The sequence below is a fragment of the Bombus fervidus genome, chromosome 6 (assembly GCF_041682495.2).
Source record: "Bombus fervidus isolate BK054 chromosome 6, iyBomFerv1, whole genome shotgun sequence".
In the NCBI taxonomy this organism is placed as follows: Eukaryota; Metazoa; Arthropoda; class Insecta; order Hymenoptera; family Apidae; genus Bombus; species Bombus fervidus.
This window is the reverse complement of record NC_091522.1, coordinates 14,833,743-14,847,004: the sequence shown is the minus strand read 5'-3', so window position 1 is coordinate 14,847,004 and position 13,262 is coordinate 14,833,743. Positions and strand designations below refer to the sequence as shown.

The 13,262-nt window shown below is 36.6% G+C and overlaps 2 protein-coding genes and 1 long non-coding RNA gene across 4 annotated transcripts in view; 2 read left to right on the top strand and 1 right to left on the bottom strand.

The window, feature by feature from the left end:
- The first annotated feature begins 257 nt into the window (after positions 1–257).
- On the top strand, positions 258–6,146 carry Patr-1 (Protein associated with topo II related - 1). Its single transcript, XM_072005476.1, has 9 exons — positions 258–412; positions 1,067–1,261; positions 1,358–1,769; positions 1,876–1,982; positions 2,088–2,590; positions 2,730–2,940; positions 3,029–3,232; positions 3,370–3,633; positions 3,738–6,146. The coding sequence occupies exons 1-9, from the start codon at positions 374–376 to the stop codon at positions 3,993–3,995; spliced, it is 2,193 nt and encodes a 730-aa protein (XP_071861577.1). The 5' UTR covers positions 258–373; the 3' UTR covers positions 3,996–6,146.
- On the bottom strand, positions 5,461–9,646 carry LOC139988310 (uncharacterized). Its single transcript, XR_011800065.1, has 2 exons — positions 8,752–9,646; positions 5,461–7,973 (listed from the first exon to the last, which is right to left on the bottom strand). It is a non-coding gene; the product is annotated as an uncharacterized lncRNA (long non-coding RNA).
- Positions 7,455–13,262, top strand: part of Dia (diaphanous related formin 1) — a 16,510-nt gene continuing 10,702 nt past the window's right edge. The window contains exons 1-8 of one of the 2 annotated variants that reach the window (XM_072005468.1): positions 7,455–7,589; positions 8,119–8,201; positions 10,654–10,836; positions 10,924–11,222; positions 11,326–11,346; positions 11,964–12,273; positions 12,392–12,738; positions 12,924–13,215. In XM_072005468.1, coding sequence (XP_071861569.1) covers positions 8,166–8,201; positions 10,654–10,836; positions 10,924–11,222; positions 11,326–11,346; positions 11,964–12,273; positions 12,392–12,738; positions 12,924–13,215 — 1,488 coding nt within the window. In that variant the 5' untranslated portion in view covers positions 7,455–7,589; positions 8,119–8,165. The remainder of the gene's footprint in view (positions 7,590–8,118; positions 8,202–10,653; positions 10,837–10,923; positions 11,223–11,325; positions 11,347–11,963; positions 12,274–12,391; positions 12,739–12,923; positions 13,216–13,262) is intronic. The other variant, XM_072005467.1, reaches the window with a different exon arrangement.

The following is a 13,262-nucleotide window of genomic DNA, read 5'->3' as shown; positions in this document are numbered from 1 at the left end:
TCTCATTCAAGTTATTATTCGAATTATTGAAAGCAAATAATCGAGCGCAAATAACTAGCGTAATAAATATCGTATGCACGCGTAGTCTAGGAGCGCCTCGATATCCTTCGCATTCTTAATGGCGAGTATACACACAACTATTACGGCTGATTCAAGCGAGAAAAACACGCAAAATTTGATATCTTCTTCCCATTGGTCTAGTTCTAACTTCTAGTCACAAAGTAGTAAATATTCTATAGCTTTTCTAGGAACGAGTGCGACATCTAGAATACAGCTGTGAGTTTATACAGTATGACCGCCATGACAGCTGATGCATTTTGTATCGCTTGACGTTTGGTCAGAACATGTCATTTTGCACATTTAATTTCAACAAATGGCAGACTTCTTTTTCGGTTTTGATACGTCGCTTGCAGTAAGTAAGCCTGTTTCTATTGGTTGAACCCTAGGTTCCTAACTTTATTTGAAAAGAGTGGGAAACAGCGTGACGAAAGTACGAGATCGAGCACGACTCTTTTACTAAGAATCGCGTCGTGGTTTCACCGGAGTAGAAAGAATTGAACAGTGTTCGTGTAGTTTCTCGATAGCCAGTATCTTATTTATAATATATGAATCGACAAAGTCTGTTTACCTAATTTCTAATATTTTGAATTCGCATATTATTTCTTTGTGTGTACGTATATCGTTTCTAAGTACGTAGTAGATATCAATACCTCCTCGAGTCGTTATGAAGGTACGTCGCATAACCTCACCAATGTTTGATCCCTTCAAAGGTCATTAACACTACCGTCTTCGTGTTAATTATTATTATCCTAATTTTTCTTCTACTTTGTTTTGTTCTAGTTTTCCGTTCGACGACTCCTATGCCTATCGTTTTAACAATGCCAGAAAAACGAATGATCATTGAATAGTTTCCTATTACTCGCGTATCTTTATCTCATTATCCTGTCGAAATTTTGTCTATCTCGCGCTCGAAAGAATTGATTTTTATCCACGATAGCTTGTTCATAGTAACGTGTCTTTTTAGTTTATTTTATTTTATTTACCTTGTTTACTCTCATCTATACAGAATAACAGTTTAGAGGATGGTCTTGGGTGTCCATTCGAGGAAGATGATCTGGGAGAAGAGGAAGAATATGATGCTCTAAACGATGAAACGTTTGGTTCTGAAGCCACTATTGGCGATTGGGAAAAAGACCATGAAAAACTTGCAGAAATTACAGAATCCAATCGTCCTCATCATCAAAGTACTTTAGATAAAAAAGTAAATGCTTCTGAGCGTTATCTTTTTCTTACAAAGAATATCTATACCGAATGGCAGACTAACTATACTTATTCACTGATATGATTATTATTACAGAATGTAACTGATACAGATATTGAAGATAATTTATCCCACTTGGTACTTGATGAGAAAGAAGGTATCATTCCACGCCCTGGAGTATGGGATTGTCCTTCCAACTTATCCCTTCCTAAACTTCGACCACCGTTAAGCTTAACATCCTCATTAACCAATGTTTGCACCGTTGAACAACTAGAAAAGGGATTAATTGCAAACAGGCCACCACCTAGATTAAATAAACCTGTTCAGACGCAGCAACAACAACATCAACAACAACAGAAATCGGATGGATCGCTTTTGTTTGAATCATTATCTGCACCACCGCGCTTCCCACCAGGGTTGGGTATACCACCTCCGCATCCTGTTGTTTTACCACCAAACGTGAGATTTCCTCATCCTCAGTTTTTACAGCACCCTAGATTATTACCCAGTAAGTACATTTTCGCAATGATTAAATTTTAACACAGACAAATCCGGAAAATACAAACACGAATACATGTTGTTTTCTTCTAAAATCAACGCATTTATTTCCATAGATCAAACTGGAAATGTATTAAGATATCCTTTAGCGGCACATTTGATGCTCCCACATGCTACTCAGAGACAACCGATTCATAATTCGTTTTGCAATAATTTTCCACCAGTAAGTTTTATCGTTTACTTGATAGTTAGTTCGACGTAAATCTTTTAAGAAAAGCTTCGTAAGAAAAGTTTTTTTTCTTTACTAAAGTCTATCGTATTTTTGCAGCAAGCACCGCTTTCGAATTTATGTCCTCATTCGTATTTACGAGTCGACCATAGCATAATACCACCTTTCTCTAGCAATCAGACTGGTCATCAGCAACAGCAACATTCTTTTTCGCATTCTGGAAATCAAAGAAATCAAAATAGAGCTTTCCATCATGGGGAGCAACAAGGAAGTCATCAACCATTTTTTAAAAATAACCAATATCATCGTAACCATGATCGAAATAATCAGCGACAATATCATTATAATCATCACTGTCAAGGAATGAATGGTGTGATAGGTTCGGGAGAATACGATGAATACGCCGGTCTCATGAGTAGTCGAGAGAAACAGTGGTTAATTAATATTCAGTTATTGCAACTTAATACAAACGAGCCTTATGTCGACGATTATTACTATATCGTTTTCTGCGATAGAAGAAACAGACAGAGTATAAACCAAGAACAAAAAGATAAAAAGCAACACAACAATAACAATAATAATAGTTATCATAGAGATTCCAGGTAAATCATATTCTTCTATTTCATTGTTTCACTTTCTCTCTCTCTCTCTCTCTCTCTCACTTTATTTATTCTTTTTTTTCTCAATTTCGGGGTTTTCACCTGATCTCTTTATCAGTCTCGTTATTACGTTTATTTCCAGGGATCGAGAACAACCACATGTGCTTTCAAGGCCCATATATATACCGGCACAGTTTGAAAATTCTTTGGGAAAATTACAGTTCGCCAGTGTTATTGCACCACGAAAAGTCATTGACATGGATGTTGTACCGAATAGTGATCCTCAATTAACTACTCAAATACAGCAAAAAGATACGAAACGGACAAGGCAATTGTTACTGGAAATTGAAAGGGTATTAGCTTTTTCTCTAGCCCGTTTAATTAGCAACGTTCTATTTTCTTATCTGCAAGCATCTATTACATGAACCATTATAATTTCAGTTATATATAATCCAATTGAGACTAGAAGATCTACACAATCCTTTGGCTCTGCTTAACGAACAACAACAAAATCAAGAAGGCGAGAACGAAGCAAATAATCATAAGAAAAGCAGTACAGATTTTATAAATATGATGTTATCGGCTTTTCTCCAATTAATACAAGATGATAAATTACCAAGCATGCTAAGTATTCGAAAAGGAAAGGTAAGTAAGAGTTAAGAATGAAATATTATGCTGTTAAAAAAAAGTAGAAAAATTTAAAAACAAGGAAAAGGGAGAAACTCGGTTTTCTCTTTCTTAAAACTATGTCTCTATCATTCGAATATCATTGTTTACCACAGACGCTGTTATTGAGGTTTCTTCCATATTTGAATGTAACGGAACATCGCAATCAATTAGAAGAAATATGGAATGTGATATTTCGAGGATTAGCTATGATAGGACGTAGAGATTCCCATCTATTGATGAATCTGCATTCGGAATTCCAACGTTGGTTCGATACCGTACACAACTTCGGTACAATACTTCGACTAGCTCGATCGCTGTCTGATTCCGCTAGTCAACCAATCAAGAACAACAGTTTAGCTTTTGCTTTGACAAACAAGGTTTGTTTATTAATCTTACTGTTAAAACTTTTATGTTTCCGCATTTCTTTGTACATCGATTTCTTTGTACATCGGTTTCTACATTTGTACGCTTTTCTGTTTAGTTTGGTGTATCTGTAATTGCTTCGATGTTTGAACAAGCAGAAAAATTATATACCACGGATGATTCTTCGTCTTCGGATTGGTCATCTTTCATAACAAACATCATCGAAATAATTGGTGAAACTCCACCCTGTGTCGCACCTTGTCGACCGATTGCTGCAAATACGCTCAATCAGCATTTAAATCGTCTATCACATTTAAAATGTGGGAGATATACAAATCTGGAACTTCTATTAACTGATGCCAATCCTTCTCGATAGTTGAACGTCATTGGATATTTTTTGGCATTTCATAAAACTTGCTTTTTATTATTATCATTATTATTATTAGCTGAACGACAAATTACACTGAAAGAAAATCGCAAATATTTTAATACTGTTACAACGGTTAAGATTAATCAAATATTTCTTGCGTATAACTAAATATTTTAGTATAATCAATACCCAAGTTCCACGTAATAAACACATGCCTCTTGCGTTTATTTGCAAACATAACGGTATTTATTATATCGATAATAACGCGGTTATTGCTTAATATATCTTGTATGGTGTTTATAATTTTTCTTTTTCTAAGTTTACTACGTAAAGCAGGTATTGATTATACATATTCAACGCATAGCTTACACATCTTATTTTCCTATGCTCTTTGTTCGTCGTTCTCCTATTTTTCCTTTTTTGCTTTTGTAAAGTATATTTCTAGCATGATTTTTTTTAAACGGGGATCTAATTCCTATATTATGTCTATTATAACATAATACCTCGCGGTCTCGTAGATGTGTACGGTATATTGTCCAACTTTATGCCGTTAACATTGTTCATAGATCGAATCTATGTCTTTTCTTAGATGGACATGGAAACGAATACTCCTTTTTATCGAGAATATTTCCTTCCTTTCCTTTCCGTCGTTGTTCGTCTCTTTCTTTCTTTTCGTATATTCCATTCCGTTTCCTTCTTTTTTTTTCCTTTTTTTTTTTTTTTGTTTTTTTTTTAACTAATTTTCATTTTCCTCGGCGAACGAGGGGAACGGGAGAGTGAGAGTAACAGTCTTTTTATCTTTGTTTCAAATTAAAACATACTCGCGTGTTTCTGCTAGATAAATGGCAATGCTGTACCCATAATCCATAAACTTGCAAAAAAGATAAAAAGAGATTGCGTTGAGGTAACTGGTAATTTACGAATTTCGTAGAACATTTTGAATGTGAAACATTATGCTACGATAAAGTTATTTGTTAATCACGATTAATTATGTAAGATAATGTTTAATCTTTACGTAAGATTGACATTTATATACGAAAATAGTTGATTGTTCATTCGTTTGCGTCGTATCTTTGAAAAGGTATAGGAGTTATATATGCAATGATTATGTAAGTTTCTATATAATGAGTGCTGAAATATGGCAATGTTTTTATGTAACAATTAGCGTATTGAAAACTTGGGTCTGTAGTATGTATAATTATATCGTGAACATTACAGAGACACGCGAACTTAACGATTTCGTTTTGTCCGTCGTGTATTCGCCAATTATTTCACAATATCTGTTTGCAACTGATTTAATGCGTATTTTAAGAGCAGGATTATTATCGAATAAAATATTGCGTACCTAGTGTGAAATGGTCGCAAGATTTATAGTGGCAACTAGCAAAAGCATGGAAAGCGATTTAAAATATACGACGACATGGCCTTTGGTGCACAGTATAAACGGTTACTTTTTTTATTGCAGTATATATTTATAAATTCTTATGTACATTTAGCTTGTACATAGAACGACTCTGATGAATGAATGACTTCATATATTTTATAATCGGATGCGAGAAAGAGTATAGTTTTCGCTTCCGCGATATAGCATTACGTCATTTTTGCAAGAAAAAAGGGAAAAAATTATAAAAATAATACAAAAAAAGATTGCATTATTTTTCAATGTCTATAACGATCGCGAAATCAACAAGTGATACGACATGTCTGACTTAGAATTAATACATATGTCGGATTTATATTAAATTATGTATAGCGTTACATCGCAACTCGACATAACACTCCCTCCTTCTGTAGCATAAGGTCGTAATTTCAAACATTGCCAGTTACTTTCTCTTCCTATCAAAAATGTTTTTTAAGTTTCACGAGCTTTTAAATCCTCGGTATAGTAATTTTGGTAAATTTATTATCCACGAATTAATTACCGCGATACAACAGGCAATACACGTTATTACTGTGAAAAGCTATTGTTTACGTGGTGGACCGAGGCTAGTTGAAATTTCGTAAGAAACTAGATATATCCTTGTCATTTGTAAAATAACGATCCGATTACCGAGTTGAAGCGAGCACATTTCGATTTCTTAATCTCGGATGAAAGATATTTGTTGAGACTGTACAAATTTTTTAATCTTTGAAATTAAACTGTATTATAAAGTTTAATTCGCGTTATCCCTTGCATATAATCTTAGGAAACGCGTATATCTTTTTATTCCAATCGCCTGCTAAAAGTATCGCGTACTTACCATACAACAATGCGATCGATGTATCTTTGATTATTATTTCATCGAAACGAGTTTAGCATGTATAATACGTATTAACTAACAAAATATCGTTGACACATACGCGTAGATTTATGTATGTATTTATTTACATACAACCCCTCGTATATATGTATGTATGTATACATACGTATATCGACTAAAATCAACCGCGAAGTTAATTTTATGTACATAATATCTAACTACGAATAGTCAGTATGTATATCGTGTGAAATAGTAACTCGATTTCTCTTTTATAGTGCATGTTTCTAAATAAATACAGTAAGAAATTCCATAAGAGAAAGAAAAATTTAATATTTCGTAAACTAGATCGAATCAATCGAAGAAACAGTCGTTTTATCTTTCATTAAAGATATATTTTTATAGAAACATCGCATTCATTGTGTTTACACGAGCGATACTAGTAGAAACGAATTCAGATATAAAATTATCTTTTTGGAAAGAGAAATTTCCAGAAGGATTAATATTTGTTCATCAATTTCTACCTAGCAGTAGTTCGGTACACGAATAACAGTGAAATCGCGCATTGTACATACATTTTTAATGTGATGAGCGGTAATAATTCTACTTTAATATGTATGCACAGAACTGATATAGTTTAAATTTAATGAAATCTATATAAACCAATAAATGTTTTGCATTCTATATAGAAATCGTTATTCGATATCATTTCACACTACGGCAATACATTTATAGATTATATGCAATGTAATAATTACTAGAGTATTACAATACCGTTTGGTGTTGGTTACGCGTCTACCGTTAGAATATAATAGGCAAGAGAGTTATAGGAGGGAAGCAGCAGTCATTAGCGATAAAAGAATTTCTACAATACCGACGTAGATAGGTACGTGCGGCGAAACGAGCATTTGCGGTTCGTTGCTGATTGGCGCTGGTGTTCGAGCAACGTTTCTCCGCATGCTACTCGTTGTGGTACGGTTATTCGTTTAACGAATATTAACTGATGTGACGGTTTTCTTTCCCTAGTCGATGTAATTCGTTATCAGCGTTTTATAGTTCATTACCTTTTTGCGTGAAAGTGTAGAAATTTTAGTTAATAATTTGACGATTTTTCTCTCCTTAGGAGGTTGTATCGTATTGGCAGGTGTTCCATTGTCATAACGGATGAAATGAATATTTATCTGTGGAAAGATCATTTTAGTTCGCTCAAGAAATTGCAAGTATTTTTCCTATGGTTTATTGCAAATTATTAAGTTTGATCGCCGAATTAATTTTATACAAGTTACGAATGAATGCGAACAACGCTGAATTTATGGTTACCAAAAGTGTATCCCTTGGTGAATAAAATTTTAAATCAAATCAGGTAAGTATTCAAAACAATTGTGTAAAAAAGGTCATTTTATATTCAAGTAAAATGTATTATCGGAGTTAACTACTTTTACTGGTGCTACCTTCGTGGTATCGTCGTTTTCAGCAAATATCTCATATTGAGAAAATTTTCTTGTATAAAATAGCTTGATAGCGGCTTGATCCATTAAACATTTAATTTACATTGCTTAAATAAGAATCAAAGATAAGAGTCAAGAGCGATAGTCATTATTTACTAGCTTAGATTTACTATACTTTAGTTTAATATAAAGATATTGTACATGATATTTGATTATCATTTAATCATACGCAGTAGTTTGGTTTCAGGAACCACCTGTTGGTGCTTTTCCAAGTTTAAAACATTATCACGTACAATCAGCTAAAATATTAACTAAAATTAGTTGAAGTAATTACAGCTACTTATCAGTAAAGTAGTTATTCCGACATAAAGCGGTCTATGTCATTGATGCGTAGACCATTACTAAAGATTTATGCTTATACAAAGTTCTTTATATTTCTTACAGAAGAGAAAAATGTACAATAGAAGGTAACAATTGAAGGAGATTAAGCTATGGCCAACAGGAAAGACAAAACATCTGTAGGTTTCGTAAGTATTTTATTGTTAACAGTTAGAAAATTTAATGAAAATGTAAAAAGTAAGATATATCCAGCAAATTGAAATGAACGTGTAACGTCAACATTATAGTATATGCACATGTATAGAAATGAAAAAAGAAAAGGGAGAGAAAACGTAGAAAAGACAAAATTAGGATATTTTTGAGTAGCGGAATATGCATATACGTTTGTCAAACGCGAAATAGCGATACGGTGTATATACGTATACGTATGTAAGTATATATGTTACATTTCCTGCCGTATAATTATCAGTTTCTTTGCGGCGCAACGCGATAACGGAAAAGGCATTAAATCGAAATAAATTTCAATTCCGACTGAATAAGTAAGAAAAGGTGGTCAAATTTTCGACCGTTGTAATCGAAAATAACAGTGTCGTCGCGTATGAGTCACAACGATCGTTCAAGGTAAATTGTTTCGCATACGGAAAAGACAATTATTCCACGAAAGCGTAATGCACGACGTATGAGATACTAGGACAAGGTAACAAGCTATCAGGGACGCGACAATTTAGTTTGATATACCTTGACTCTTTCCATTTCATCTTTTTTTCATATCGGTTTCTGTCGCTTCCACACCCCTGACCCCCCCCCTCTCTCTCTCTCTCTCTCTCTCTCATTCCCTTCATCTCCTTCTTCGTTCCTTTTCTCGTTCTCTTTTCTTCTCTTTTACTGTAACTAAGATCTTTTCCAATGTTTTCAAGAATTTTAGAAGAGCTTAACGAATAAAAACCGGTTTTCTCTGTTCCATCATTCACATTCCACAAATTCAGAAGATTTCTAACGCTTTACGCTATGTTTATTTCTAACGGTTGATGTATAAATAATCGAGAATTGGTATTTAAAGTAAATAGAACCTACGGGAGCGGTTACAGTTGGCTCTTCCGACGTAGGAACAAGCAGGGAACGAGAGGAATAAGAGACGATGGACGAAAAAATTAAAGGAAAGTAGAGTCAGCTGTCAGCTTAGTAGATTACATCATCGATTATTCGCACAACTGATCTCATGCACGCGCGAACGATATTTCGTTTCTCGTACTATGTGACTCTGCGTCGACATATTTCTTGTTTGTCACGTTCAGCGTTATCAACGAATTGTTGTTGCAGTTTTTATAGTCAATAGGAAGGTTAGCGTTTAGACGTGGATTTCGAAAGCGAAGTCGTATCGAAACGTAATACCTTTTGTGGCACGAGTGACGCTTCCATCGTTTTGAGACCACGTTTTTATACGAACTGCCGCAACCTTGAGCTATTCGCGGTTATGACGTACAACGAAAAGTATCACGTAGGAGACACCGAACGTGAGAATCGTCAACACTCGGTTTATCTTTGGGGTTGACGAATGCGATTCTATCGATATTGGAATAATTACGCGTCTATCCATTTTACGCGAAAGAACGAAAGTTAAGAAACAGAGAGCGAGAGGAGAAAAGGAAAGGAACTGCGCTGGAACGATCGTAAGGGACTGAAATTGTCGGAGAAAGTAGGGTCGCGATAAACGTCAGGAAGGTCGAGGAAACGTTTGGTTTCTTGAATCCGTCGATGAACGCATCGAGAGGCGCGAACGTGTAAACACCGATGCGCGACACGACACGACGACGATCTTCTACTCGGCCGATCGTGGGTAGACTCGCGTCGACTACGCACGCGCGTCTCTCCAATCCGCCACTCTGACTAACGCGATCTCAAACTTCCCTTCTTTCGACCCGTTCGATGACTCGCTCTTCTTAATGCCGTTAACTCGATCTTACCATCCGCTCGCGAGCTTACTTCGAGGATACGTTTCGCTCTACGATTCAGTGCCTATCCGAGCCAGAGATACGCCCGCGTTGGTCGATTTACCGCTGTGTGAAAACAAGCCTCGTGCCACGAATAATCGCCAATATCGCTAATTTTATGAAGTTCTCTTTATCGCGAAAGATATCTTCTTGAGAAAGATCGTGGTAATATCGCGATAACGTCGTGTTCGATCGGATTGTAGCATTGAAAAATTTGAAAAGTATCGATGTAAGAAGTGGCAAGAGATATCGGGAATTTTTACGTGGTAGAAGCTGTCAGAGATCCGATTCGGAGAGAGAAGCTCCGATGAGTCGCGCGGTTCTAGCGCATCGTTACCGTTACCGTATACGAGAACACATCGACCGATGATCACAGATTGGGTAAGACTCGATATCGAAAAGCGAAACTGTTTATCGTCGAGGAAGAAGCTGATACAGTAGACGAAGGACGATTATCGGTCGATTCGTCGAACGATGATGTACGATTGGAAATTAAAACGTAACGCCGGCGCCCTGTGTAAATGCTACGCGCGTGCGAAGCTTCCGCGTTAAAGCATCCGGTCGTATTAGAACGATGACGAACGCGATCGGTCGAATATTTTTTTTTTTTTTTTTTTTCGTTTTATCTCTTTTTAATTTTTCGTTTCAGCTGGACACATGGTTCGGCCGGCCAAAAAAGTCCGGGCGTGGAGGTGGGGTCAGAAGTGGTTCGGGAAACAACACTATACCACGACCCCATTCCGGTGACGATTTCAATGAAATTGAACAACAACGTTGTATCATCGAAAGAATGGACAAAGAGACGGTGAACGACAAATTCGAGGAGATGTTGGTGAGTTGAGGTCGATTTCTCAATCGACGACCGCTATCTGGACACGCGTGGAGGTTTTCGAGATGATCAAGTTTTCGCGAAAAACAGGCCAACATGAATCTGACCGAGGAGAAGAAAGAGCCCTTGAGACAGCAATCGGAAACAAAGAAGAGGGAGATGCTGGTTTTGCATTACAAAGGTAGCATACAGGAGAATAGATCGAAATTTGATAAACCAGCGGATTACATACAGTATTTGGCGCAACCCGATTTAAGCGTCAACAAAATCTACAACTGCATCGAATCGTTAAGAATAGCGTTGACGAACAATCCTTTGAGTTGGGTTCAAGAATTCGGTACCAAAGGATTGAAACAGGTTTTAGCAACGCTCAACGAATGCTATCGGAAGTAAGTATTACCGATAAAAAAAACATCGTTGCGTTGTGTCATAGCATCGGTATTCGATATTGTCCGACTAAGAATTTCTAATGTTCGTGTTATTCTATTGCAGTGCCTTCATATATTACGATAGGTAATTTATGTAAAAATACTATTTGCTTTAATTTTATTAGCAAGATAGATTTTTCTGCATCGTCTCCTTTTTTTATTTTTAGCTTTCGATATTAACGTTGGTGCACGTTTAAGTATGTATGATAGCGCGCGTGCGTATCCTATACGTGTATAATCGTATAATGCACCTTCTACATATACATATGTATGTAACATATACTTCTAGATGAAATTCTATCCGTTCTATGCCGACAACCGGCTCTTTTCAATATATAGCTTTTTACTTATTATTTATCTTATTATTTATTTTGAAAGTATACCTTCTTAAATGTTGGATAATTAGAGTTAAACTAGGAAACGCGTAATATCAATTCACAATCGGTATTTAATTGCATGATGATCTGCCTATGCGATGCTCTGTACAATAGCGCTAGTCGACTAGTCGAAAATCGAGAGCCATTCGAAATTAGTCCGTTCGAATATTTCGCGATGATGGATACTAATGCGATTCCTCCGCGATTTCTTTTCGAATAGTTGGCTCGACTGTAGCTTGTCGGAACTATATTTTTATTTTTTATTTTGTTCGCTGTAACAGATTCGGATGACGTTAAACTGATGCCTTTCCATGTTCTGTGACAGTGACAACCGGTACGAGCGAATACAGTACGAATGCATCCGATGTTTAAAGGCTATTATGAATAACACCGTCGGCATAAAGGAGATGTTGGCTCATCACGAAGCACTCACGATCGTAGCTAGATCGTTAGAGCCGACCAAACCATCGGTCATGTCCGAAGCTGTGAAATTGCTTGGCGCGGTTTGTCTCATTTCCAGCGACAGCCACAAGAAAGTCTTGGACGCGATCACCATGAACGGTGAATTCAAAGGAAGGGAAAGATTTTTACCGATCGTACAGGGCCTGATGAACAAGAAGAACGAGAACTTACGGGTACGTTTCTTCTCTTCCAGTCTCTTCCGACTGATTTTCCACCTTTTCGTTTCTTCGCTCTTTTCCTCCTTTCTCCTTCTCGTTTGGTTCGTAATCCGATGACACGTTGTTCCGATAGGTGGAGTGCCTTCAACTTATCAATTCCATCATTTCTTCGGCCGAAGAACTAGACTTTAGATTGCATTTGCGAAATGAAATCATGCGAGTCGGCTTGGCCGATATTTTAGAGACATTGGAAAAGAACGAATCCGAAGATCTGGCCAGACATTTAAAAATTTTCAACGATCACAAGGAGGAAGATTACGAAGAATTTGTTCAAAGATTCGATCATGTTCGATTGGAATTGGACGATGTAAACGATTGTTTCGAAGTGATTAAAAATATGGTGATGGAAACGTCCGCGGAACCATATTTTTTGTCGATACTTCAACATCTTTTATTCGTCAGAGACGATGCTCTGGTGAGGTAGGAAAGAGTTACAACCTTTTGCATGCTGTTATACTATATTTACTCATCGATATCGTTTTTTTTATTATTTCTATTATCGTTACTATTACTATTTTGTTTTCCTTCCATCCTTTTTCTTTCCTACGCTTTGCTTTCCTTTGCTTTCCTTTCCTTCCCCTTTTCTTTTCTTTTTCCTCCAACAGGCCGGCCTACTATAAATTGATAGAAGAATGCGTATCGCAAATAGTGTTGCACCGTTCAGGCTGTGATCCGGATTTTAGCGCAACCAAGCGCTTTCAAATCGACGTCCAACCGTTGATCGATACGTTGGTCGAGAAATCGCGGGCAGAGGAAGAAAGACGATTGGTCGAAGTATCGCAAAAGTTGGAAGAGGCCATAGCTAGTAAGCAGGAAGCGGAGGCGAAACTCCAACACGCGGAAAACAAGATTAGGGAGCTGGAACAAGGAGGAGCGAGATCGACCGGTGTTAACGCTGTGAGTTTGTCGTTAAACTCGCTCGGTCGAGTACATTTCTGCATTTA